Here is a 26,614-nt window from a genome sequence, read left to right as displayed (position 1 = left end):
ATGAAGAAAATGTCAAAGATGGTATTTGAACCCAGGTCAATCAGTCAGTAAACAAGAATTGATTAAGTCTTACTACATACCAGTGACTGCCCTAAGTTCTTGGGATACAAAGAAAGGTAATCAGTTGTTCCTGATTCTAAATCAAGCACTCTAATTATGTCACTCTCTATTGAGATTTAGAACACAAAAACAGAATTCAACAACCTAAGCAATCACATTCAATTCATCAGCTAGTTACCACAACTACTTGTGAGCACAGCTCTGAGTCAGAGCTGAGACAGAAATCATTTAGCTGAGCCAACCTTCTTGGCCCTCATGGTGAAGCTAGGAGAAACTGACTTAGGGGAGGGGGCACTTTAAACATGAATGTGATTCATCTTTGGTGAAGAAATCACCAATTCATGAGGGTAAGGAAAGGCTTAAATTTTAATTCACATGTTCCTGCAATAGTTCACATTATTATAAAAAGTTCACAGAAAAGTTTTATGTTTTTATGGGCTAGTGAGAACATCAAGGACAGTTATGAGGGAGGAAAGAGTGTGAGAGTTTATTTAGGCAATCAGGCTATGCCAGAGTGGGCTGCCATCACAAGAAGACAAACAACCAGGAAATAAGTAGTAGAGAAGAACAAAGGGGCAGAGTATCACATTTGCCTAGAGCAAAGTCCTCCAAAGAAGGATGGGCAACTCAACTGAGGAATGAACAAGATTGTTAAGTAAAACATAGGGAGATGCTGACAGGTCAGAGATGAGGTAATTTAGGTATATGTAATATACCTGATTCAGAAATTAGGCAGTAACTCAGAGAGCAGAGATAATTAGAGTTATGTAGATGAGAGTTGGAAAGTCAAAGATTAAGCCTTTCAGACTTATTATTAATGAGAGCTTTGGGGCCTGGGAGGCAAGACTTATCTGAGTTCTTGTCAGGGATTGGTAAGGTACATTACTAAAAGTTCATTGACCTCCTCTCATAACTTGGATAGTGGGAGGGAGGTGAGAGGTAGGATCAGTGTCAATGGAAGGTACATGGTCAGTACAGAGGGAACAGATTAATTATAGAATATGTTTCCCTTAACATTTCCCCTACTTCAATGGAGCTAATTTTCTAGTTGGGAGAATAAGCTACATTTACACATACATCTTTTTAAAGGTTCTTGAAGAGATGGAAGGCAGGATGAAGTTTTCTCCAGCTAAAGTAAAGAAATCTGAGAGGGGAAATTGCTTTCTTCAGGGAACATAGCATATTGGGGGTTGGCAGAATTACAAAATGGTACTGATGATGAGATCATTGACCTTGGTGAAGTACCTTACCCTAGCAAGGACTGCATAAATCCATGTCTCCAATCACAAAACAAACCCCTATCAACATAATAAATGCTTAGCATTGCCTAAAAGGATTAAGTCTTTGAGCTACAGTCCCTCATCTACATATCCCTAATCATCTCATTTCTGCTCTCAGAGCTACATCCCCTCAACTATATACTTCAACTCTCCTCAGTTGAGGTCTCCCTTTGGTAGATCAGTTCAGTTCTGGGGAGTGTAATCCTCCAAATAAATGCTTTCTCTTGAACTCCAAAGTATCCCTTGACTTTAAATTCTTTGGGGACATCTTGCATCCCAACTCACTGTATCTAGGCACTGACATATGTTCTAGCCTTATGAATCATTCCAGCCATCTTCATATGCAGGCCTCCATGGCAACTCATGCTAGGAAATCCTCTAAGAATCATGATAGCAAATGCATATTACCCCCACTATTGTGGGACTCAGGATGGTGAATCACTTGGGCTCAGGAGATAAAACATCCATATGATGAACCCCAGGGAGCAGGTAATCAGTTAATAAGTGTTTCTTAAGCATCTACTGTTAGCCAAATCCTGTGCTAAGCATAGGAAAATACAAAAAGGGGGAAGACAGCCCATAGCTCAAAACAACTCATAATCTAATGGAAAAGACAAGGAGAAGGAAAAAGTACAAACAAAATATATATATATATATACACACACAGAAAAAAAATGGAACATAACTGAGAGGGAAGCATGAGGGACTGGGAAAGGCATCCTGTTGAAGAAAGGGTACCAGGAGAGCCAGCAGGTAGAGTTGAGAAGGGAAAGCATTCCAGACATTGATTGAGGAACAGTCAAAAAGAATGTACAGAAGCTGGAGATGGAGTTTCTTATTTGTGGAATAGTCAAGAGGCCAATGTCATTAAATAAAAGAATGTTGGGGAATAAAGTGTAAGAAGTTTATGGTAGAGAATGGGGGATGAGGGGATGGGAAGAAAGGAAAACTATAAAGGACTACTAAACATAATTTTGTTTGATTATTTGTTTGCTTCCTGAAGTAATAGAAAACCACTGGGGAATGGGGTTGTGATGTGGTTGGGAGTTCAGTTTTAGTAAAATCACTTTGACAGCTGAATGGAGAATGAATTGGAGTGGGGAGAGAGTTGAGACAGTTAAACTAACCAAGGCTTGCCTAAAACAGAGCAAACTAGGTTCAGGCAGTGTTATAAGTGGTTCATGAATATTTAGTACAGAGTAATACAATGTTTCTTTTATTAAGACATCTTTTTTAAAATTTTCTTTTCAGAATAAACATAATACTCCCTCCCCTCACAAAACTATAAAACCTCATGAGAAATAAAGTGAAAGAAAGAAGGGGAAAAAATGTGTTTCAATCTGTGTTCTAATACCATCAGCTCTGTCTCCAGTGGATCACATCCTTTATTATAAATCCATCATAGAAGTTACTTCCATATTTTTCCACAGTTGCTGTTTTATATTTTCTCTCTCTTTTCACTCCATCCCTCTTCTAAAATGTTCTGTGGGGCAGCTGAGTGACACAGTGGACAGAGCCCCCAAGACTAAATCCCACCCCAGAAACCCAGAAACCACCCAGACCCTTGGTCCCAGACAGGCACCTAATCCCACCACCTTGCAAAAAAGTAAAAAAAAGAAAATGTGTTCTATCTGACTATCCTTTCCTATATCTACCCTCTCCTCTATTACCCACATTCCCCCCCTCCACTCCCCTCCCCCTGACCCCTTCTCTCCTTTTTCTTCTAGATTTTTATACCCTTTTGAGTATGCTGTTTCCTCTCTAAGCTATTTCCACTGAGAATGAACTCCCTCATTCCCCCCACCTTCCCCCTTGCATACCATTGTAAAAGCTATTTCTTGACTCTTTTACATGAAATATCTTAACCTATTCTACCTCTCCTTTCTCTTACTCCCAGTACATTTCCCTTTCACCCACTGACTCCATTTTTACAATATATTATACCTTCAAACTCAGCTCCCTGCCATGCTTCATCTATAAAAGCTCTTTCCATCTGCTCTGTTAAATGATAAGGTTTATAAGAATATTATCCATTCATCTTTCCATGTAGAAATACATGTAGTTCATCATATTTAAGGCCCTCATAATTTACCCTTCTTGTCCATCCTCTCTATGCTTCACCTGAGTCCTTTACTTGAAAATCAAACTTTCTATTCAGCTTTGGTCATTTCAACAGGAACATTTGAAATTCCCCTGTTTCATTGAAAGTCCATCTTTTCCCCTGGAAGAGAATGTTCAGTTTTGCTGGGTAGTTGATTCTCAATTGCATTCCAAGGTCTTTTACCTTCTGGAATATTATATTCCAAGGCCTATTGTAGTTGCTGCTAAGTCCTGTGTAGTCCTGACAGTAGCTCCATAATATGTGAATTGTGTCCTTCTGGATGTTTGTAATATTTTCTCTTTGATTCAGGAGTGCTGGAACTTGATTATAATATTTCTGGGGTTTTGTTTTGTTTTTGGATCACTTTCTAGGGGAGATCAGTGGATTTTCTCAATTTCTATTTTATCCTCTGCTTCTAAGATAAAGGCAATTTTTCTGTAGAATTTCTTTAAAAATGAGGTCAAGGCTCTTTTCCTGATCATGACTTTCAGGTAGCTCAATAATTTTAAAATTATCTCTTCTGGATCTGTTTTCCAGATATGTTGTTTTTTCAATGAAATATTTCACATTTTCTTCCAATTTTTCATTCTTTTGGTGTAGAATTATTGTACCTTGATTTCTCACAAAGTCTTTCAGCTTCCTTTAGCTCCATTCTACATTTGAAGGATTTGTTTTCCTCAGAGAGCTTTCTTATCTCCTTTTTGATCTGGCCAATTCTGCTTTTAAAGCATTCTTCTCATTAACTTTTTTTTTTATCAGTTTTATCCATTTGACCTAAATTGGGCTTTAATATGTTATTTTCTTCAGCATTTTTTTGGATCTCCTTGACTAAGCTGCTGACTTTGTTTTCATATTTTTCCTGCATCTCTCTCATTTCTCTTCCCAATTTTTCTTCTACCTCCCTTACTTGATTTTCAAAATCTTTTTTGAGCTCTGTTATAGCCTAAGCCCAACTTCTATGTGTCTTGGAGTCTTTAGATGCAGAAGCTTGGACTTTCTCATCTCCAGAGTGTGTTTTGGTCCTCCATGGGATTATAATAATTGTCTATGGTCAGGTTCCTTTTTTTTTCTGTTTACTCATTTCCCAAGTCTATGCCTGGTTTTGGGGTGCTTCCTGAGCTTTTGAGTATTATTGGGCCACCACCACAAGGACCTCAATTCATTAAGGTCTTATGGGAGGCTCTAACTGCTTTCCTGGTCTGTGAATGACCACAAGCTCACCCTTCTGCCACAAGGCTATGAGGAAGGTCCCTGTTCTGTGGAGGCCCCAGGCTACAACTAGGGTCTGAATATGTTCCAGGGACAGAGGAAAGACCTCGACAGTCTCCCTCCACTCCCTTACCTTCTGTGGGCTGAGCACTTAGGGAGCAGCTGCCAGGTGGCTTCCAGCTGGATGGCTCCACAAGCCTGGTTCTGTTTCCTGGGATCTGGGTTGTGCCGAGGACCACGGCCATGCTGATGAGGGCTACACTGGTCTGGGCTTTGTGCTCACTCTGACAGAGATCTCCCTGCTGATCTTCCAGGTTGTGCTTGGTGTTCTCTGGGGTGGCAGGTCAGGAAACTGCTTCTGCTGCCAAGAGCCCAGGCTTCCAAGGACCCAGGCACCCTGGGGCTGTTCCTGGAAGGCTGGAGTGCCTTTGCTCCCATGTGCTATTGCTCCCTCTAACCTTGAGGAACAGAGTCTTCTCATTATTTTCCAGGTTACCTTGGGCTGGAGAATTGCCTCACCGGATCATTCTGCAGGTTTTCTCTCTTGAAAATTTAATTAGAGCCATAATTTTAAGGTTTTTGAAATATTTTGGAGAGAGTTCCTAAGAAAGGCTATTCTCCCCCGCCATCTTGGCTCCGCCCCTTTATTAAGACAGTTTAATAAAAAGACACACCTCTCTCAAGGGGAGAGGGGCTCTAAAACCCCAAAATGCTAGATGTTATATGCACTTTCAAAGGCTTTGTGCCTTCCCTTTTGCACCAATCATTGGCTGAGGCCACAAATCTAATTGATACATTTGCTCCCCCTCATATGATTTCCCTACCTTGCTCATCATACTAATGAGCAAGAACAACTACTTCCTTATCCAGGTGCAAAGGACAATAGCACAGACTCCCATTCAACCTATGCAAAGTTATTTAACCTTTTCCTTTTGTCTTAACTCTCATCTTCCTGTAAACAGGTTGGTATCTCTTGAGTTTCCACAAAGACCAGATATCCTGGCTTTTGTCATGTATTATCCTCACAGACATCTGTGAGATTCTGGAAATACCATTTCTCACCCTTGTGAAAGCAAGATACTTGATTCTTTCTCATAATTTCCCCCTTTTTTCTTTTTATCAATTTTGCTTTCCACACCTTCCTAGTAATTTCTCCTTCAAATCATAATCCTTATTGACATGACTATTGACTTTTTTCTATAAAGATCTTACTTCCTCATTATCTGTTCTGGACCCATCCTATTTTCCAGATTTACCAACTTTCTGATGTCCCTACTTATTTCTTTATTACTTGTCTATTGGCATCTATCTTTAGGCAGCAATTTTATAGATAAAATTTACCATAAACTTCTTCTTCTCTAATGAACAGATTGTCTAATTTATCTCTTGTTTGCAAAGCTTAGCCAGACAGTGAGTCTAGGGCCCTAGGTATCTAACTGGTAATTTGGGGGGCAGCTAGGTGGCACAGTGGATAGGGTACCAGCCCTGGAGTCAAGAGTACCTGAGTTCAAATACAGCTTCAGACACTTAATAATTACCTAGCTGTGTGGCCTTGGGCAAGCCACTTAACCCCATTGCCTTGCCAAAAAAAAAAAACCCTAAAAAATAAAAATAAAAAATAATTGGTAATTTTTTCCACTATAGCTTAGAATCTAATCAGGATATAAATTGGGATTCCATAGTCCTAATTCCTATCCTGTGCCCAGGTAGCAGGCCCATAAGTCTAGATAACAACTCCCTTATCAACCCTTGGAAGATGGGTATATGCAGTAGTAATCACAATTTTCTTTACCATAATGGATCCTGACAAAGGATCTAGGTACCATAATTACATCTCACATGAGTCTCAGTCCATGTATCTCTGTAAGTAGTACAGCTCAGAATATATGTACCCTGCTTCTTGACATAAGTTCACACACTTTAGCTTCTTTCCAGGAAAATATACTGGCCAGACTGGTATAGATAATAGTCACCCTGAACTGATTCAGTCATATGCCACTGGAGTTTCTCTCCTCTGGACCAGAATCCTGTGCCACAGTGCACCTCTGACCAGGAATGGAGAATCTAAGCCAGACTCAAGGGGATTGGTAGACTACCACAGTTAGCCACACCTCAAGACTGGGCAATGACTTCTGTCAGCTGAATTCTACTCCACCATTACTCATACCCCCTTCTCTAAATCAGATATAGGACTCTTCCTAGAAAGGATATGCAGACTCATATAGGATATAATCATGCCACCTAATAATCTCCCTCCTTTTCTCCCAATGAAGAACATTATCACCCTGCCTCTCCTCCTCTTTTCCATAAGGAGAGGGGCATAAGTAGGGGTGTCACACTTACAGAATCAAAGGGACATTACAGGTATAAGTCCACTGACTAAACAATGTATACAAAGGCAAGAGATAGTGGAGATGAATTGGTCCAGTGTCTCTTTTCTCTTCTCTTCTCCCTGGAGACATCCTACTATGTCCTTCTGCATCTTCTGAATCGGTTCCAAAAAGTCCTCTCCAACTCAGGTGACTTGTTGAGGTCTTTTCTTCTAGTAAAGAAACTCTTAACATTTTACTCAGATCAAAACACGTGTTTTTATCACAAGACAATGAGATTTTGGAGCTTATTACAATTTACATTTTGCCTTACTCACTGTCATATTGATATTCATACTTCACTTCAACAAAATAAATTTTCATAAGTGTTTTACTACATGAGTAAACTCCACTGAGAATTACCACATTAACTTAAGCTTGTAACATATACATTTCTTAACCTTTTGTTCTCATTACAATGACTCAAACATCCTCAACCAAAATGAATTTTTTTCCAAAATATTCCCAAATATACCACAGATTTTCCTTTCCCTGATGTACTTGTCTGACCCACTTTTCTTTTCTTAAACTAGACCTTGAAAGTGTAATTATCCTAAAAATTTCCCATTTTTCTTCTTACCTATATATCCTTTCTAACACATAAAATTAAGGAGCTAATTCCTATCTAACCATGTAGGTGACAGCAGGTGTCAGAGTCCATACCTAACCTATCTGACAATTAAATCCACTTGACCTAAAACTTATTTTTCTTGTTTTGCTTAGTTACTATAAAGATCCAAGACATCAAAGGAAAATTCCTTTACAGATATAAGTATTGAATGTAAGTGTCCAGTCAGAGATCATGTGGGTAGTCAAATGTCTTAGGCCAGATTTATTCTACCATGTGAGATATTATCCAAATGTCACTCATCCAGATCAAAAAGGTCCAGCCTCAGGCCACACTGAAAAGATACTCCTTAGACTGTACATCCCTGTTACCTAACATCTTCAGTCCACTGGCTTCCTTGGTTCCAAGAACAACACATTGATTCAGTAACACTTCCTTTTTGCTGACCATCCTGATCTGATTTAAAAAGTGAAAATTGATTAAAAGTCCTATGATCTAAAATAGTTGTTTTATCTATTAGAATTTTGAGTGAGTCTAATTCACTAAATCCCAATTATAGTCTTAATGGGGTGCCAATTAATGAATTCCCTACCTAAGTTCTGAGTACTCTTCCTGCGTCCTTGCTAAAACCTGGAATTCTAACTATGACTGGCCCTATATGCCTCATCTCCTGCCTCCTATATCCTTTTGTCTGAAATTATATCTCTTCTATCTCTATATAAAGATGGTATATCAAATTCTCCTTGGCTAGAGACCCTTCCTTCTAGCCTGTTGTATTATGTAACAAATAAACACCTCCTTTGGCTAGGAGATTGCCTATCACCTCCTAAATTCTCACATAGCAATCAGCTAAATATAGTCACAGAAAAATCTCAAATTATCTTTCTCATATCACATAGATGCTTTTATTTCAAGTAAACAACCACAATTTTGGAATACATACATATATGTAGCTAGAAACTTCGATACATAACCTTGTTTAGCGATCCTTAACTTACAAATTATTATTTGTATTATTGGGTGGGTGGGGTTGCAAGGCAATGGGGTTAAGTGACTCACCCAAGGTCACACAGTTAGGAAGGTATTAAGTGTCTGAGGTCAAATTTGAACTCAGGTCCTACTGACTCCAGGGCCGGTGCTCTATCCACTGTACCACCTAGCTGCTCCCTAACATACAAATGATTACTTTAGAATTCTTTAAAACTATTAGAACAGGGGCAGCTAGGTGGTACAGTGGATAGAGCACCGGCCCTGGAGTCAGGAAGACCTGAGTTCAAATGTGACCTCAGACATTTAATAATTACCTATCTGTGTGGCCTTGGGTGAGTCACTTAACCCCACTGCTTTGCAAAAATAAAAACAAAAAAAAACCCATTAGAACATCTTAGGTGACTTTAAATTTCCAACATGTGTTATTAATTCCAATATAACAAAACAGCAATAAGAATAGCACGCAATACTAGATTATACAAAAACAATCCTTCCATTATTACATTATTCACAAACCCACAGATCTATCCCAGAGGGGATCATGATTTTTGATATTTCCCTTTATTCAAAGCAATCACATGATAATCCCAGGCTTTAACATCATAGTATTCAAATAGCTTATATATTCACAAAAGATAACCAAATATTGTAAATATAATCTCTTCACAGTTACAAAGGAATATCACATAACTGAGAAATACAGCTTACTCATCAATAACTTACCTTTCAGTGGGATCACACAGTTGCTATTTGTTCAATCATCTGTTAGAGCCCCCACATCAGCTGTCTGAAGTTACCAAGGGAGAAGTCCACATTCTTACCTTCTTTAAAACTAAACATACATTATTAATTTACATTGAACATAATATTCTTATTTAAACATCTTATTCCCTTTAGAACAAGAGCAAAATGAATATCCCACTATCTTTACATTTATGTCTTCCAGTCCTCTTTACCCAGATCCTCCAAGAATCCAGTCTCATACATATGATACACTTAAAAGCCCAATGCAATTTTTATTTATGCTATAAATGCTAGGTATTATTAATACATTCTCCTATTTTCAAATAACAGATGTTAAGTAGATTTTACTTTTAGCTTCATTTTATACACACACACACACACACACACACACCACACATATTCCCTTTCACAAACATGTGATAAGACAAAATTATTGCAAACTTTCTTTACCAACAAAAGGCATTATAAATTGTTGAAAATGTACTATCAATATCAATTTAACATCACAATAAATCAGATTACAAAATTTTTCTTTCCCTATTACAATATTTATCTTTTCCAAAAGAAATCAGTAAATGTCCCTGATAACATAATTATGTATTTTTCCACTGCCCTTTAACTCAAAGGTGTTTCAAGAGAGTTTAAAATCCCAAACCAATTTAACAATTTAGGTTATTTAATTCCTCCCATTCTGTACAAATTTATTAGAATGTAATAGCACTAGTTCCCCTCTTTTAAAATCCTCAATGTGCTTCCCCAAACTCGTGGTTTTTATATTTTCTTCCTTTCCCAATCACATATCATACCTATGGTGGAGTTTTTTTCCCTTTAAGGCTAAGTATCCTGTCACCCTCCTCCTCCATGGGCAAGTGGGGCACTCCTCCTGCTAAACTCAACCTTTAGAATTAAAGTAGAAATCATCGCTCCTATAACTTCTCAGTCTTAATCATCATTTCCCTTCAAATTTTCTCACTTCCTTTAAAACTTTCCCCATCACAGCTTTGTCTTTAAGAGCCTCTCCCTCTTCTCCAGTGCCATCCATCAGCTGCTGGCTCAGAGAGATATGTTGACATCTACAGATCTTCCTTCCTTCCTCCTCCTCCTCCTCCTCCTTTCTGAAACTCCTGGGCTCAACTCCCACCTCCCCTAGTTTTAAACTAAACTGAGTTCACCAACCCAGAAATAACTAATACATACCACACACACACACAGACACACAAACACAAACAACACACTTATACACACTCCCACCAGACCATACTCACATTGGATCTTATCAGCAGCTTCCTTCCTTCAGCATTCTGGCTACCAACTGATGGTTCCTGACTACAGACCACGAGGCTCCCTGGCCTCCCGTGTCCAGCCTGCTATCTTTTGTTCGGTGGGCTTTGGTTTTGGGGGAACTTCCTGAGAAGGACTTCAAATCCCCCTCCCTCCCTTTGGAGCATCCTATTAACCTCTGGCCTCTCCTTCTTTGGAGAATTTCTCAGACAGTCCAGGGCAGCTCTGGACACCACCTTGGAGATTGTCCCTTACCTTGGTTCTTACCCTCAGACGTTTTAATAACTTGACTCCAAACCCTTGGGTCAATCTTCCCAGGAATATCTGAGATACACCCCCACCCACCCACCCAGGTGGAGAACACCAAGAAAGTGGGCTTGAAATCAAGCCATCAAGGGAAATCAAAGGGAAAATATCGAAGAAGAGATTTATGTTATATCTGAGAACAAACACCCAAATTGTTATAAATGGCTAAGGAATACTTAGTCCAAGGGGATTAAACTGTTTCTTTTATTAAGACATCTTAATAAAAAGAAACACCTCTCTGAAAGGGAGAAGGACCCCAAAACCCCAAAATGCTAGATGTTATATGCACTTTCAAAGGCTTAGTTCCTACCCCTTTGTGCCAATCATTGGCTGGGGTCACAAATCTAATTGATACATTTGCCACCACCCCAGCCACCCAATATGTTTTCCCCACCCTGCTCATTATACTAATGAGCAAGAACAGCTACTTCCTTCTCCAGGTGCAAGGGATGATAACACATACTCCCATTTACCCTATTCAAAGTCATTTAACCTTTTCCTTTTGTCTTAATTCTCTCTATCCTGTGAACAGATTGGTATCTCTTGAGTTTCCAGGAAGACCAAACAGCCTGGCTTTTATAATGTATTATCCTCACAGATATCTGTTAGATTCTTTCTCTCTTGTGAAATCAAAACACTTGATTATTTCCCACAGGCAGGAAACATCAAGTCAATTTTCTATGTGACTAGGTAAGGGGATTTAGATTGAAAGAAACCACAACATTTCTAGCCTGGGAGAGATAACGCGATCCAATATTGAAAAAATAGAAGGTATATGCTTAACATCATTATGGTAATTTGAAGGTATAAAATGTTTTAAAATTCACAAATTTTTGAACATACTATTATCAGTTGATTATCATATCAGTGCTGATAGGAACTAAGGATAGTTTTCTGTTCTTTTCCAGGTGAAGGAGCTAAAAGAGAGTTTAGAGACCTCTCCATGAGCTCACAGCAAGTAAGTATAAGAGGGAGATCCCCCACATAGATTATGGATACAGAAATGTCATGCATGTTAAGTACCAAGAATCACAGTTCCAAAAGTGGTTCTGGATACAGCCAGCTCAAACCTTCTCTGATTTCAGATTGATTTTTTTTATTAAGCATTTCTCTGGATTCAAATAAGTAATTTTGGTAATCATTAAGTTATTATTATTATTATTATTGAGTATTGTTATCATTAAGTTATTATTAATCTATACTGATAAATTCACTCTGAACAACTCATTCACCCAAGCTGAACTGGAAAAAACTTCTTCACCCTGTGAGTTAGTCTTCATGTTCTTTATTAACCTCTAATAGCATACTTATAGATTCAGACATAAATCACGGTTACTATGTATTTATTTAACAGGGGCATAGGTCTGAAGCCAGGAAGACTCATCATCCTAAATTCAAATCAAGCTTCAAACACTAACCAGATGTGTGGCCCTGGGCAAGTCACTTAATCTTGTTTGCCTCAGTTTACTCATCTGTAGTAGAAGCTGGAGAAAGAACTGGTAAACCACTTCAGTATTTGCCAAGGAAGTACCCAAAAGAAGAAGAATCAGACATGTCTGAAAATGACTTCAAAACAACAACAGAGTATCACCAAGGTTACTCTAACTTCCTAGAGATACAAAGATAAAAATTACAAATTACTAGAGAGTACAAAGATTAAAATTAAAGTCCTTGCCCTTGAATTTACATTATATAATGAGTATAGATTGTATCTGTGTGTGCGCGTGCACGTGTGCGCACGCACTCACATGCACATAATATTACTGGAAAATGTTGAATTGAGTTGGACAATAATTAGGAACTATATTACTAAGAAAGAACTCAGCATCAATTCAGTCATAGCTATGACAACCCCACAGGTCAAAAAACACTATTTTCAATTAGTATTAATTAAGAATAATTATAAAAGTGAACTTTCAGTATGACCTCAGGCAAGCCCTTCCCATTGGGTCTCATTTTCCTCTTCATTTAAAATATAAGATGGGGTTACATCCTGAGATGCTTTTTAATCTCCCTTTTAGTCCTAAAGTTTTATATCCTCTGACACTTTCCAATCCCAGCAAAGGCTATTTAAAATATAGGATGGGGCTAGATCCTGAGATGCTTTTTATCCCCCTTTTGGTCCTAAAGTTTTATATCCTCTGAAACTTTCCACAGGCTTTCCTGAGTTATGTCTATCTCATTCTGAGTCTCAGGACATGAGATAAATCCATATTCATGTCTCTATACAAAAGTATTTAGCAGAATTAGCCAGAAATGAATGACGTCATCCATGAAAGATGGACCCAGATTTAGCAGGCTTGGTTCTGAGACTTGTTACATGTGTAACTTTGGGGAAGTCAGTCACGTGACATAGGTAAGACTTAGTTTTCTAATCTGGAAAATGGGGATAATGATTCATGCACTATGGACTTCCTAGAGTCATTGTGAGGAAGGTGTCTTGTAAATGAGAAAGCACACTATATAAGTGTGTTATTATTCCTCTAATCAATATAATGTCCTCTGTTAATAATTAAGGAATATTTAACTGGTCCTGTCTTAGAGGAGGGGACTGAGTGGGAATATGATTAGGGAAAACTGAACTCCATTTTTATAGTACCCATGATCAATATTTAGACACAACATAATTTTTTTATGAAGTTTATTGATGAGATGGGGAGAAGAGGAAAGGAGAACATCCAAGGCTTTAAAACAAGGTAAAAAAGCATAGGCAACAAATATCATTCACAAATAGTATCAGCCACAGCTTAATTCTTACATCTCAACTGACCCAAATACATAGAAGGAATATTCATCCTCAACTGATAGCTCACTGTTTTGCTGAACACTCCATTTGGTGGCAATTACATATTTCATCTTTTTTCATGGGGTTCTCTTTGAACCCTCCAAGATTAATAATGTATTTAAAAAATATAAAACTAATAGGTCCCTGGAGATTGGTAGATATTAGTGGTCAAATGTCAACAATTCAAATATGGATTCTGCTTTTTGTAGAAAAGTTTTGAGTTCTAGATAGAAATATGCCCTTTGGCATACTCCTAGACTTTACCTATTCTCTCCATTGTGTGAGATGTATTCAAGATGGCAAATCTGCCTGAGCAGAAAAACAAACCCCCGCTGTCAATAACAATAATAATAATAAAAATAATAAATTTCATACAATGCACACCCTAATGGACGTAACTTTTTTTGAAGCATCCATTTCTGTGGATTATCTTCTCTGCATTAGGGAAGATAATCAAGGGCTGACACTAATTGGTTAATAATTATACTATTTATTTAGAACTAGGAATAGATGGAATAGGAAGAAGGGGAAAACAAACTTCTATCAGCAATCTGGGTAGTGGTAGAAATTCCAAGGAATGGAAAAGGAATAAGAGGAAGGACCAAGTAGAAAGGAAAACAAAAATTGAATCAAAAAACACTAAAAGTAAATCCTCTTCCTGCCTTCCCAATTTTACTGAGAAGGGTGAATAGAGAAAGGAGATCTGCTTTTGATTCAAGAGATCACAATCTCTAGATGACATAAGATGGGAGGATGGATCAGAGGCCAGAATGTGGGAGATTACATCTAAGTAAACTTGAGGGTGCCAAAAATCTAAGCCAAGAGTTTAGAACTTCACTCTGGTAGAGGAGCCCTCCTGACTTCCCTGTCCTGAACCCTGAGTCTTCACAGAACTAGATTCTAGAGTTCCAGCCCCAGAGCTGGCCCCTGCAGATCCAAAAGAAGCACTAGTAGAGCCAGCTCTGGTGCCAGAACTATATTCAGCTCCTGAGCTGTATATGTTGCTTCCATCTCCAGAACTCTTGTTCCCATGACCAAAACTTGTGGATGCTGATCCAGTGGATGAGACACTGCTGGTAACCACAGCTACAGGGAGAAAGAAAAGAAGTTCAAGACCTTGAAGAATATCATAACATGTTCCCAGTCATCCATCCATCCTACTCACAAAATCGACAATCTTCAAAAGTGAGCTGCCTCCCCACCTTACTCATGACCAAATCCCAGCTCCTCCTCATTCTAGACTTTGAAACAACTCTGATACTTCCCCCACTATTAGCTCCCATCTTGCCTATATGCTGGGTGCTGTCTACCCTGCTAGATATTCCCCAGGGCCATTTCTTTGTATATAAAAATAAAGGTAGCTCCCATCCCAGATAAGAAAGAGTTAGGAACTCAACAAAATTCTTCCCCTACCCCCCAAAGGAAGTTACTTACAGTAGCTCACAGAATTAGATAAGTCTCCAGAAAGCCTATGATGAGAGCAAGAAAAAACACAGCTATCAATCAGCCTTCTAAGTAGGCTTGGAAAAGAATTCCAGATTTTGATAATTCCTGCTCTATTAAAGAATTCCAACATGACTAATTCTAAGCTAGGGTGATGAGTTACAAGGACAACCATCCTCAACCATTTGCTTCCCAGATACTTTCTACTCATCCCCCATAATCACCCTGTTATCTGAGACTACTTTTTCCCTTCATAAGTCATTAGACCACCTACAGTGAGTGACTAGCCCCAGGATACCAAAATTTTAAAAGCACAAATGTTAACACATGAACTTATTGAGCAGCATGTAATCTTTACTGACTAGGAGCTAAGCACTTAATTACTTAAAGAAATTAGTTAAAATAGGAAGTTTCACATTTGTTGAATATATTTACATATTAACCATTATAATGACTCCTGCTCAATTGAATGTTTTAATTACTTAAATCATTTTCACATAATGAAATTACAAAGTTTCTTTTGAATGCAATACTTCAAGTTACCTGGTCCATGGATTTTCAAACTGCTTCCACCAAGGGGCCAAAATGACTAAACCAACTAGGCATTTTAGTATCCATTGTCAACGATTCACAGAGTGATAGATATGTCCAAGACAAGATATTCTCAAGAGAGGCTAACAATCACTCCATATAAGAAAAGAAAACAAACAAATAAAAACTTGCTAATAATGTGAGTTGTCCAAAATTGTAAGGAAATACTTGGGTAGTAAATTGTAAATTCCTTATTCTTGAATGTTTTCAACCAGAGGTTGTATAACCCTTGTGAGAGAGGTTGTAGTAAGAAACCTGACCAGGCTGGGACTGAACTAGAAGACCCTTGAGGTCCTTTTTAGAGCTCTAAAATTCTAAGGTCCCATGACTCCAATCTACAAGGGCAGGAGCAGTTAGGAGGAGGCATGTCTTGCTGAGCTCACCTGTTCTCTTCTCCCTCCAGTAGCTTTCTATAGGTAGCAATCTCCACATCTAGGGCCAGCTTGACATTGAGCAGATCCTGGTAGTCCCTAAGCAACCGGGTGAGTTCTTCTTTGTTCTGCTGCAGGGCAACCTCCAACTGGAACAGTTTGTCCTCAGCATCTTTGACAGTTTTCTCACCTTTTTGGTCAGCCTCCACAATGGCCTGTTCCACTGAAGCATTCTACAGAGGATAGAGTGAGAGGAATCTATGGATCTTGTTCAATGTTAGAAACTCATGTATAAGGAAGCACTCCAATGAATAGGATCATAGGATAGAAAGCTGTTAAGAGTCTTGGCAGTATAGTCCAGCCCTTTCTACTGACAGATGAGGAACATGAAGTCTCAACACATTAAGTGACTGAATGTCAAAAAGGTAGTCAGTATCAGCACTGAGGTTTGCACATAGAGATTTTGAGGTAGCTAGAGGATGCCATGCTGGGTGGCACAATGGATAGAGCACTAGGTCTAGAATCAGGAAAATATCTTTATGAGTTTGAATCTAACCTCAGACACACACTAACTGTGCAAGTCAGTTAATCATTTCTGCCTCAGTTTTCTAATCCATAAAATGAAGAGAGAAGGAAATGGCAAATGATTCTAATATGCTTGCAAATGAAGTCATGGTGATCAAACATGACTTAAACAACTGAACAACAACAAATGGGAATACAAATAGAGCACTGGATTTGTAGTCAGGAAGACCTGAATTCATTGCCTACTTCTGATGATCTCTGTGTCACCTTGAGCAAGTTATTTTATTCTCCCTCAATCTCAGTCCCTCAGCAGTTAAATGAAGATAAAAAAAACAACAGAATTAGAGTTGAAGATGTAATGAGATAAAATGGCACTTAAAAAAACTTAACTAACAAAATTCCTAAAATTTAAATGTTATTTCCTCACAAACCTTTGAGATTGGTTGTGCAAGGTATTCTCATCATTCTACAGATGAAGAAATTGATGCAAAGAGAAGTTAAGTGATGCCCACGGTCATCTAATTTGTCAATGTCAAATCAGAAATTTGAATTCACTGGACCTAGAAGAAACCTGGGTTCTAGATTTGGCTTCCACATTGAACTTTTCTGTACCTCTCTTCTCTCATCTGGAAAATTAATAACTGGGGCCAGTTGAACCTGAGGTCATTTAAATGCTTCCTGTCTCAGTTTTCTCATCTGTAAAATGGGACAATAAGAACATCCAGCTCCCAAAATTGTTGGGATCATCTAATGAAAAAATGTTGGTAAAGCTCTTAGGATAGTTTCTGAAGCATAATAGATGCTTAGAAAATATTTTCTTCTTTCTACGCTCCCTTATTTCTTCCTTTTTTCTTTCCTTTTTCCCCCCTTTCCTTTCTTTCCTTTTTTCCCAACTTGATCATTCTGTTAGTCTCTCATGCCTGCTCTAGTATTTTATTTTCTGTTTTGTACCACATTACCTTCTCATTGTGATTAATTTTCATGACTCATTCACATTTTCTTTATTGGGTTCATTTCACAAATTTCCCAAGGGCAGAGACTAAAACACCTCCTTATTCTGAAGCTGTTCCAGAAGCCTGTCCCCTCCCCTGCCCCCAGCTTTTTTTTTTCTCCCTTCACACTCAACATCCAGTACAGAGTTTTGCACATGGATACAGAAAGTGTTCATTCACTGAGCTGGAAACCATAGGCATGGGTAATTTTGACCACAAAAGAGTGAAAGTACAGCCCCTACCTGTTTCTTGACACGGTCGATTTCTGCACGTATTCTCTGAATGGTTCGGTTCAGCTCACTGATCTTAGTCTTGAGCACCTTAACATCTTCCCCATGTTTCCCTGCAGTGATCTGAAGTTCTTGGTACTAGAGTGAAGGGAAAAGAGCAGAGTCAAAAGGAAGTCAAGGGAGATTGCCCAGATGATGGTAGTCCTCAGGTAAACTAGTCCACTTCTCTGTACACTCAAAGTCATCTTGAGCAGAATGCCTAAATCCTGACCTGTGATCAGAATCACTGACTACAGAAAGATAATTTAGTCAATGCAGAATTGAGAGTCAGTTTGCAGCATTAGATTTCAGATAAAGACATCTATGAACCCTTGAGAGTTCTCTTGGTGATCTAGCCTTGCAAATAATAGAAACTCTCCAAAGTTGTCCAATAAAACCTACTCTCTCACTGGATAAAATTTCCAGGAGTTTTGGATAAGGATTCTTCCATTTAATCCTTCCCAAAAAGGAAGCTTTAAAAAGTACTGGTTCCAAGATCAGATTGTGCCCTAGTTGTCTGGTTCCCTCACTCACCTTGGCATGGTACAAGGTATCAGCTTCTGCCTTACTCTTCTCAACAATATCCTCATACTGAGTCTGGATCTCAACCAGGATGCCGTCCAGGTTCAGGGTACGATTGTTATCCATGGAAAGGATCACACTGGTGTCATTGACAGTTTCCTGCTCATGGGCTAATTCCTGAAAGACATAGTATGAATTGGTCTTTAATAGTTACTGAAGTCATCTTCTTCTTTGACTCTTCTTTCTCCCAAAGTTAGAAGAACCATCTCTTCCCCTAAGACCAAACCAGAGCTCCTTCCCTCCTGAGAGCTTTTCTCCCCTGTCTTTCTGTTTTACAGGGTCTCCTGGGCCAACTATGATGGTTGGATTGAAGGAGATAGCCCCTATACTTACAGCTGCATTCAGAACTGTGTAGAATTCTATTTCTTGCTGAAGATTGTCCACCTTAGTGTTAAGATCAACTTTAGCTGTGTAGAAAGCATCCACATCCTAAAATCAAGCAGGGGAAAGTGTATAAAGATGAAGTTAGGGAGGACTCCTGATGCTAGAATACTTCTTGAATATGTTCTGAGTACAGGTTGGTCTGCTGGTGTGGCAAAAGCACAAGAGAAAAAGTCAGATTGGGAAGAATTGGTGTGGATCCTTCACATTTTAAGTTCAAATCCCAATTCTCTAATCTTCAGGTTACAAGATTTCTCAGGATTCTTCAAGTATAAAATGAGAGAGACTAGATGAACTCTGAAATCCCTTTCAGCTTTGGTATTGATTGCCTGAGAAATCAAAAGGGCAGCCAGTTTACTCTGCAACACATTTTTGAGGAGGGACAAAGTGAAAAGAGAGAGAGAATAGAATTAATGGGAGTGGGGAGGAATAGAATGGAGGAAATTATAGTTAGCATTAAAAACTTTGGGAAAACAATATTGAAGCAACTTTTCTGATGCACTGATGATAAAAAAAAAATGCAACCCATCCCAGAGATAGAGTTGATGGTATCTGAACAACAGACTGAAGTATATTTTTTTCTTTTGTTCTCACTTTATTTTTCTTGAGGTTTCTCTATCTTTGTGGGGGGAGAGGGAATTATGTTGTTTTTATAATACTATTGTAGTAATGTGAAAGTAAATAAATAAATTTAAAATCGAAAGGTAGCCAGGTTCTCAGTCAACTCTGTCATTTACTTCTTCCTTTTCCCTTATCCATGCTGAGGATGGGTGACATTACTCTCAAACTGCTGCTGAACTGCTTCTGTTTTAGGTTATTGTGCATCTCAACCATACTTCGTCCCCTTCAGGGATAAAAAGAATTCATAATAAACCCAAGTACTAAACTATTGTTCATTTCAGACTCCTCATGAACCCATTTGGGATTTTCTTGGCAAAGGTACCGGCAAAGATATTTTCTTCTCTAGCTCATTTCACAGATGAGGAAACTGAAGCAAACAGGGTTAAGTGACTTACCCAGGGTCACACAGGTAAGTGTGTCTGAGGTCAGATTTGAACTCAGAATGATATACCTTTTTGACTCCAGGCCCAATCCTCTATCCACTACACCAGTTAACTGTACTCTTACTAAAATAGCATTAATTTAATTTTTTAAAAGTACTAAAACCATGTTTTGACTTAAAAGAACTTCCCTTCTAATACCAGGAGTTGGAACAAAATTATCATGCAACAAAAGTCACCAATTGGCAAGAATATTGTCCAAGGAGGTAGAGAACAATCATAGCCAACATTATGTTATGCAAGATTTACTGATGATGTTTTAGTGCAAAAATTCAAAATCTGATTACATTTGCCTTATCATTAGTATGATCACTCTAGACTTCACTGAGATTTAAATCACCCAGACCTGAAAAGTAGAAAGGGAACTAGAATTATTCATAAATGGAATAATTGGGGATCAGTGAGTGAAGAAATAAAGTTTCTCAAGACCAGGAAAATGACACCTACTTATTTGATTCCTAGTGAAAGATTAGCTATACGTACCTTCTTAAGCACCACAAAGTCATTCTCAGCATTTGTACGGGCGTTGGTTTCTGTTTCATACCTTGTTAAATTGAAAAGATGAATAAGTGACCACCATGAGCCTTGATGACCATTTTTGAAATATTTGTATCACAGGGAATGTCCCCTTTACTAAAATCCCCTATGTTTAGGCCTTAGTCTTTGCAACAAACCAGGAATCTAAGAATTTGGTCTTTGCAGAAAGAAAGAAAGATAGAAAGTAGATAGATAGAAGGATAGATTGGTAGATGTTGTAAATAACTATATTTCCTTTGAAATTCTATGAATTTGAAAAAAAGTTATACTGAGAAGGAACATAGGCCTCTCCAGATAGTCAAGAGTATCTAAGACAAACACACACAAAGATTAAATTCCTAATCTAGAACTTAAAAACATGTCCAGGATAAGTTAATCCAACCCCATCCCTTTAGGAATAAACAACTCAAACCTTAGAGGTATAGTGACTTGCCCAACTTCACATGCTATTAAGTATCCAGATAAGCAAGATTTGAACTCAGGTCCTTTAACACCAGAGACAGGACTCTTTCTACTAAACCAGTCTGCCTGCCCTAAATGATTCATGGTGAAGCCTTTATTATATTCATTGCAGGGAACTGTCTTTTTTTCCCTGGGTCACAGCAGCAGGAGCACCTGTTTAATGGTTGTAGTCTATGGAAAACAAGACATAGGTTTCCTTTTTGAGGTCCAGACACATGAGAGAAACTGTCTTTCAGACCCTCTCAGAAGCAGGGAAAGTAAGGTGGCATTTGCCTCCCATAGATGGTAATGGTTCCCCCATAGGCTCCACTTACTTCTTCTTGAAGTCTTCCACTGACTCCTGAGTGGTCTTCAGTTCCATGTCCTGCTGGCTCTGCTGAGCCTTGAGAGTGTCCACATGGGCCTGCAGGCTGTTGATGTATGATTCAAAGATGGGATCCAGATTGGCTGGGCGGGTACTGATATTCAGCTGCTGGAGCAGGTCCCATTTGGTCTTCAAGACCTGGTTCTGCTGCTCTAGGAACCGAACCTGAAATCAGGAAAAAAATTTAATCTATAGGTAACAGAAATTGCCTCAGACCAGAGGACACTGGGACCTCCAGAGGGCCCTTCTCATAATCTCAGCATCCTGGGCTCTAAGAGCACCAGAGAATATTGGACATCACTTAGTCCAACCCTCCTTATGTTATAGATGAGGAAATTTGGACACAGAAAGAAGGGACTTGCTCAAAGCACATAGCCATTTAGTAGCAGCTCTCACTCTCAATGACACAGTCATTCCCTATAAAGAGCTTGGGTTCAATCCCAGTTCTGCTTCTTACTGTCTAGACACCAGTGGATGTACCTGGAAGGCAGGAGGACCTGAATTCCAATCCAGTCTCAGAGACTTACTAGCTGTGTGACCCTGGACAAATCAGTTAATCTTCGTTTGCCTCAGTTTCCTCAATTGTATAATGAGAATATTATTAGCACCTAGCCTGCAGGATTCCTACAAATGAGATATCTATAAAGCACTTAGAATGGTGCCTGTGCACAGTAAGCATTTAATACATGCTTTTTTCCTTTACCCATTCTCCATCATTCACATTGAACAATTCACTTCATCTCTCTAGGCCTGTTTTCTCCTTTGAGGAAAAGTACAGTTGTACTAAAAAGTCATTAACATGATTTTCAATTCTTCATTCTCAGATCCCTACAAGGTTTCTCCTTCCATCCCTCCTTTCAACCTTGGCTGAAAGGTCCCCTCCATCAGGAAGCCTTCCCTGATTATCACTCTTCCATTCTCCTCTACCCTCAGCTACCCAGTTAGGTCTCTGTTGCTTCACATTTATTTATTTGCATATAGTTTTTTTTAAGGTTTTTTTTGCAAGGCAAGTGGGGTTAAGTGGCTTGCCCAAGGCCACACAGCTAGGTAATTAATAAGTGTCTGAGACCGGATTTGAACCCAGGTACTCCTGACTCCAAGGCTGGTGCTTTATCCACTAAGCCACCTAGCCGCCCCTGCATATTGATTTTTAAGTGATCTTAAGTCATTTGATAAGTACAAAATCTAGGGACCCTTCCTTCCTTCCTTCCTTCCTTCCTTCCTTCCTTCCTTCCTTCCTTCCTTCCTTCCTTCCTTCCTTCCTTTTGTTCCTGCCTTCCCTTTCCTTTTTGCCTTTCCTTCCTTCTCTCTCTTTCTTTCTTTCTTTCTTTCTTTCTTTCTTTCTTTCTTTCTTTCTTTCTTTCTTTCTTTCTTTCTTTCTTTTCCTTTTTCTCTCATCTTTCAAGGTTCTGCTCACAATAGGCATTCAACAGAAGTTACTGGTCCCTCCACTGATTATCTCCACCCTTAAACTCTCCTAAGGCAGAATTTTTCTTGAGGCTGCTAGATGACATTTCTTTGGTGCAAGGAAAATGACAGTCATCTCATATTTGAAAAGAACCCTCCCGAACTTGCACAACAACTCACTGCTCCCATTCAAGAGGCTCCTATAGTAATAACAGCTCCAGGTTGTCCAAGGACTACTAATCCAATACTAATCCAGTAGAATCTCCAAGATGAACTCATTCTTTTTCATTCTTCCTCAATGTATCATCTTGGGGTAGAGGGGACTTAGGTTTCTTGAAGCCTCGATGACTACTTGTGGGGGCTGAAGTAGAGGAGAACATCACTTATGTTATGGCCTCTGTCCTCCAAGGTCCTTCCCATTTCTGAGAATATAATTTCATAATGCTACAAAAGCTCTAGTCCATCCAGCAAGCTGGAGACACTCTGGGGATGACAAGTGGTTTGCTGCTTGAGAACCTGTCTGATTCAGTTCTGCTCATCAGCTGAAATCAGATAGCTATCAAGAGGTGGGTTTTCCTAGCTATGTCAATTTAGGAATAACTATTTAATAAAATGTTTCATCCTGTACCAGTGGAGGAATCCTGTTTATTCTTTCACTCCCTCCCTCCTTCCTTTCTTTCCTCTTTCCTTCCCTCATTCTCTCCTTTCCTCTTTCCTTCCTTCCTTTTTTCCTAACCACTTTCCCACTCTCCCTCATACCATCTATTCCTCTTTCGAAAATTTCTTCATTCCTTTTTTGCTTCCTTCCTTCTATCCTTTGTAATATTTAATATCTAATGCAGGCTGGAAGTACAACAGCCACTCACAGCCCAATATGAATATTGATAGACTGAAACTTTCACCTACTACATTTTCTCTCCCCACTGAGTCAAAATTGTATAGGATTCAGTGAAGACTCCCAATCAGCTTAATCCTTGCTACAATTCAGAATTCCAGAACTCAAGAGAGCCACCAGCCTCTGACTTGATCTGTGGAAGGGGTTACAGGCATACAACATTACTGCCTGCATATCCAATTTAAAATCTCATTGATTGACTAAGAAAGGAAGACTGGGAAAAGGTCAGAAAAGACCTTCTATGATAGCTTGCTGAAAAGGAAAGAGCCTTGGTCTTGAAATAAGAGATTTGGCTTCATGGTCTATTCTTTCTTTTGTTACCATTGGCAAATATAAATCTTAAAATGTTCTGTGGAGATTGTGATTAAGTAGGATCCATGATTTTAAGGTTCATTTAAAAATATTTTCCCAATCAAATAGAAAGTTCCATCTTTATATCTGAGTCCAGATATTTCTAGACCTAGTGATAATTGCTAGCCTGGCTAATAGAATTTAAAGTCAACTGACCATCTCACCTACAATACCCCATCTTCCCCATTTCCTCTTCTTCACTCTTTGCTATTATCTCTCCCCATCATTACAATTTCCTGGCTACAATTCTAGAAGGACTAATATGTTGTCAGCATGCTTGTAATGCCCCTTACAAATAAAAATTCATATGAAATCCCATACCATTATTTTGGGGGTCTCTTTCTTGCCTAAGAAAATATCAAAGATTCTGCTATGAAAAGATCTTCTTTTATTTCAAGATGACATCACTCAGATACAATTCAAATGTACTAACTTGAAAGTGGAAATGAAATAAAGTCCAATATTGGGAAGATCTTATTGCCAAGGTTGAGACCTTCCTCCCCCCCAAGAAGGAGTTATCTTGGAAAGTTACTCTAGCTCCTTTATTTTGGAGAATTTTGGAGAAAATGAGTCTTCTTTATCCTTGTACTTGAAAAACTTTAGTCACTTTCCTGTCAAAAAAACAGTGAAACAGAGTAGAAAGATAACCTCTGAAAGTTTAGTAGTTCTTTGACATAGTTTATTCATGGCTCCTTGAATGTAAAATGCTGGGACTTACCTTGTCAATGAAGGTAGCAAATTGGTTGTTGAGGACCTTGAGCTGCTCCCGCTCCTGGGTCTTCACCTGTTGCACCTCAGGGTCTATCTTCACATCCAGAGGCTCCAAAAGACTCTGGTTGGTCACCACTTCACGGATTCCACCAGGGCAGACATTAGGGCCAAATGACCCACCGCCCAAACCACCTAGACCAAAGCTTCCCAAGCCAAAACTGCCACCACTAAAATTTCCACTTCCAAAGCTGCTCACTGTGTAGCCTCCATAGCCTAGGCTTCCTTGGCCTGAGGCTCTACCTCCCACACTGGTAAGGATGCTCTTGTGTCTTCCGAGGTTGACAAGGCTATGACTGCTAAAGCCAGAGCCTCTGCCTCCAGAATAGCTTCCATATTTCAGAACAGAGGAGCTTCCAGCCACTCTCCGGCTCCTACCAGGCAAGACAGCAGAGCCACTGCTATAGCCTCCAACTTGGGATCTCCTGACAGCCTGCCCATTCATGATGTCTAAAGGAGAGTAAGTGAAGATGAGCTAAAGAGAAGAGCAAGAAGACTATTGGATACTCCTCTGGTGGGAAAAAGGAAGGATCCCCTTTTATATTCCCTGCTTGCTTTGGCAACTGTCCAAATGTATGGGTTTGGTTTCCCTCCAGCATTAAACTAAAAAATGACAAAAATAAATTAATGCCTTCCAACTAGGGAACAGTTTGTCAAATAATAACTGCTTGGTTAGCAGGTTTTTCTCAATTATCTATTGACTATCTGCTGGCCTAGGCAATATGAGGGGTGTGAGATGGTTCCCAAGAGCCCTCCAAGAGGCTGTTTTTCATTTGTCGGTATTTCACCACTTTTTTTCCCATCAGGGTGGGATCGAAACCCAGGCAGTAACTTCTTAGACACTGAAGACTTTAATTGTCTCCAACTAGTTGCTCAGTTTAACATATTGATTGAGAAAGCCCCCCCCCTTCCACCAATGCAGTTTTCTCAGATTGATGGAAAACTGTTACCTGTCTTGCTTTCCCTATCCTTTACTTTCCCCAAAACAAGAATATTTCACTGAGGATCCACTCATCCAATGTCCTTGAAGAATAGTCATTCTTTAGATTTTCAAGGAAGAAGAAAAATAGCAAAGGTATAAGTAATTCTCTGATCATTATATTGTGAGCTTCCCAAGGGCAGGGTTTGTCTTTTGCCCTAGAGCTTCGATGATGTCTGGCACAGAATAGGCACAAAATAAATGCTTACTGACTGATCAAGTTTGGAAAATGGTAAATCAGGCTAGTAAAATATCTATGGAACCAACATAATGATGTCCCAATTTCCAGAAACTTGGCTTTTCGTTCAGCACTTGCCCTCCAGAAAATGGTTAGAACCCTTTGCACAAAGCTCTATTACCTCTGAAAGGAACATTGTCCCTTTCTAGAGAACCTGAGTTGTCCTTTTCCTCAGATACAGTAACCCTTGCTGAGGCCATTGACCTTGTGCTCATTAATTTTGAGGAAAATACCCTTAGAACATGCTATTCCCATACCAACCTTGTCTTCTCTCCTATCAACAGGATGACATAATTTATCCAAACTATGTTATTTCTTAGAATTAAAGGCTGTTCAATACATTTCGCTTTCCTCCTCTGAGAACACTGTGAATATCCAAACCTTTAATTCTCTAGATCTCCCTATCCCTAGACCTTTACACATCTATTCTAAAGGTCTCTGCATCTCTAGTTCTATTGCTCAGAGCTACTACTGTTCAGGTCTCCAGGGTTCTTGATTTGTGGACCTTCAGATTTCCATTTCTCCAAAGGTGATACAGTGGATAGAATGTTGACCAATATTCAGGCAACTCTCAGCTCAAATTCAGTCTCAGAATCTAACTGTATAATCCTGGGCAAGTTATTTCTCTTTTCTGCCACAGTTTCCTCAACTGTATAATGGGAATAATAGTACCATATTTCCCCCAAAATAAGACTAGGTCTTATA

The 26,614-nt window shown here is 39.0% G+C and overlaps 1 protein-coding gene across 1 annotated transcript; it reads right to left on the bottom strand.

The window, feature by feature from the left end:
• Window positions 1–14,519: 14,519 nt before the first annotated feature.
• LOC141511621 (keratin, type II cytoskeletal 4-like) lies at window positions 14,520–25,137 on the bottom strand. The gene is made up of 9 exons (XM_074220739.1): window positions 24,643–25,137; window positions 21,222–21,436; window positions 20,392–20,452; window positions 18,800–18,895; window positions 18,419–18,583; window positions 17,858–17,983; window positions 16,111–16,331; window positions 15,128–15,162; window positions 14,520–14,779 (listed from the first exon to the last, which is right to left on the bottom strand). Exons 1-9 carry the CDS (start codon window positions 25,135–25,137, stop codon window positions 14,520–14,522), a joined length of 1,674 nt encoding a protein of 557 aa, XP_074076840.1.
• Between the last annotated feature and the right edge of the window lie 1,477 nt (window positions 25,138–26,614).

The sequence above is a fragment of the Macrotis lagotis genome, chromosome 2 (genome assembly GCF_037893015.1).
Source record: "Macrotis lagotis isolate mMagLag1 chromosome 2, bilby.v1.9.chrom.fasta, whole genome shotgun sequence".
NCBI lineage: Eukaryota > Metazoa > Chordata > Mammalia > Peramelemorphia > Peramelidae > Macrotis > Macrotis lagotis.
This window is presented reverse-complemented; position numbering and strand designations above follow the sequence as displayed.

What these genes read in the sequence shown, in the direction of transcription:
- LOC141511621 (XM_074220739.1), bottom strand. Translation starts at nt 25,137, where the DNA reads ATGAATGGGCAGGCTGTCAGGAGATCCCAAGTTGGAGGCTATAGCAGT. An exon ending in TTGCTACCTTCATTGACAAG is followed by an intron (nt 21,437 to 24,642) that starts GTAAGTCCCAGC and finishes TCCTGATTTCAG; the next exon opens with GTTCGGTTCCTAGAGCAGCA. An exon ending in ACACAGTTCTGAATGCAGCT is followed by an intron (nt 18,584 to 18,799) that starts GTAAGTATAGGG and finishes TATGTCTTTCAG; the next exon opens with GAATTAGCCCATGAGCAGGA.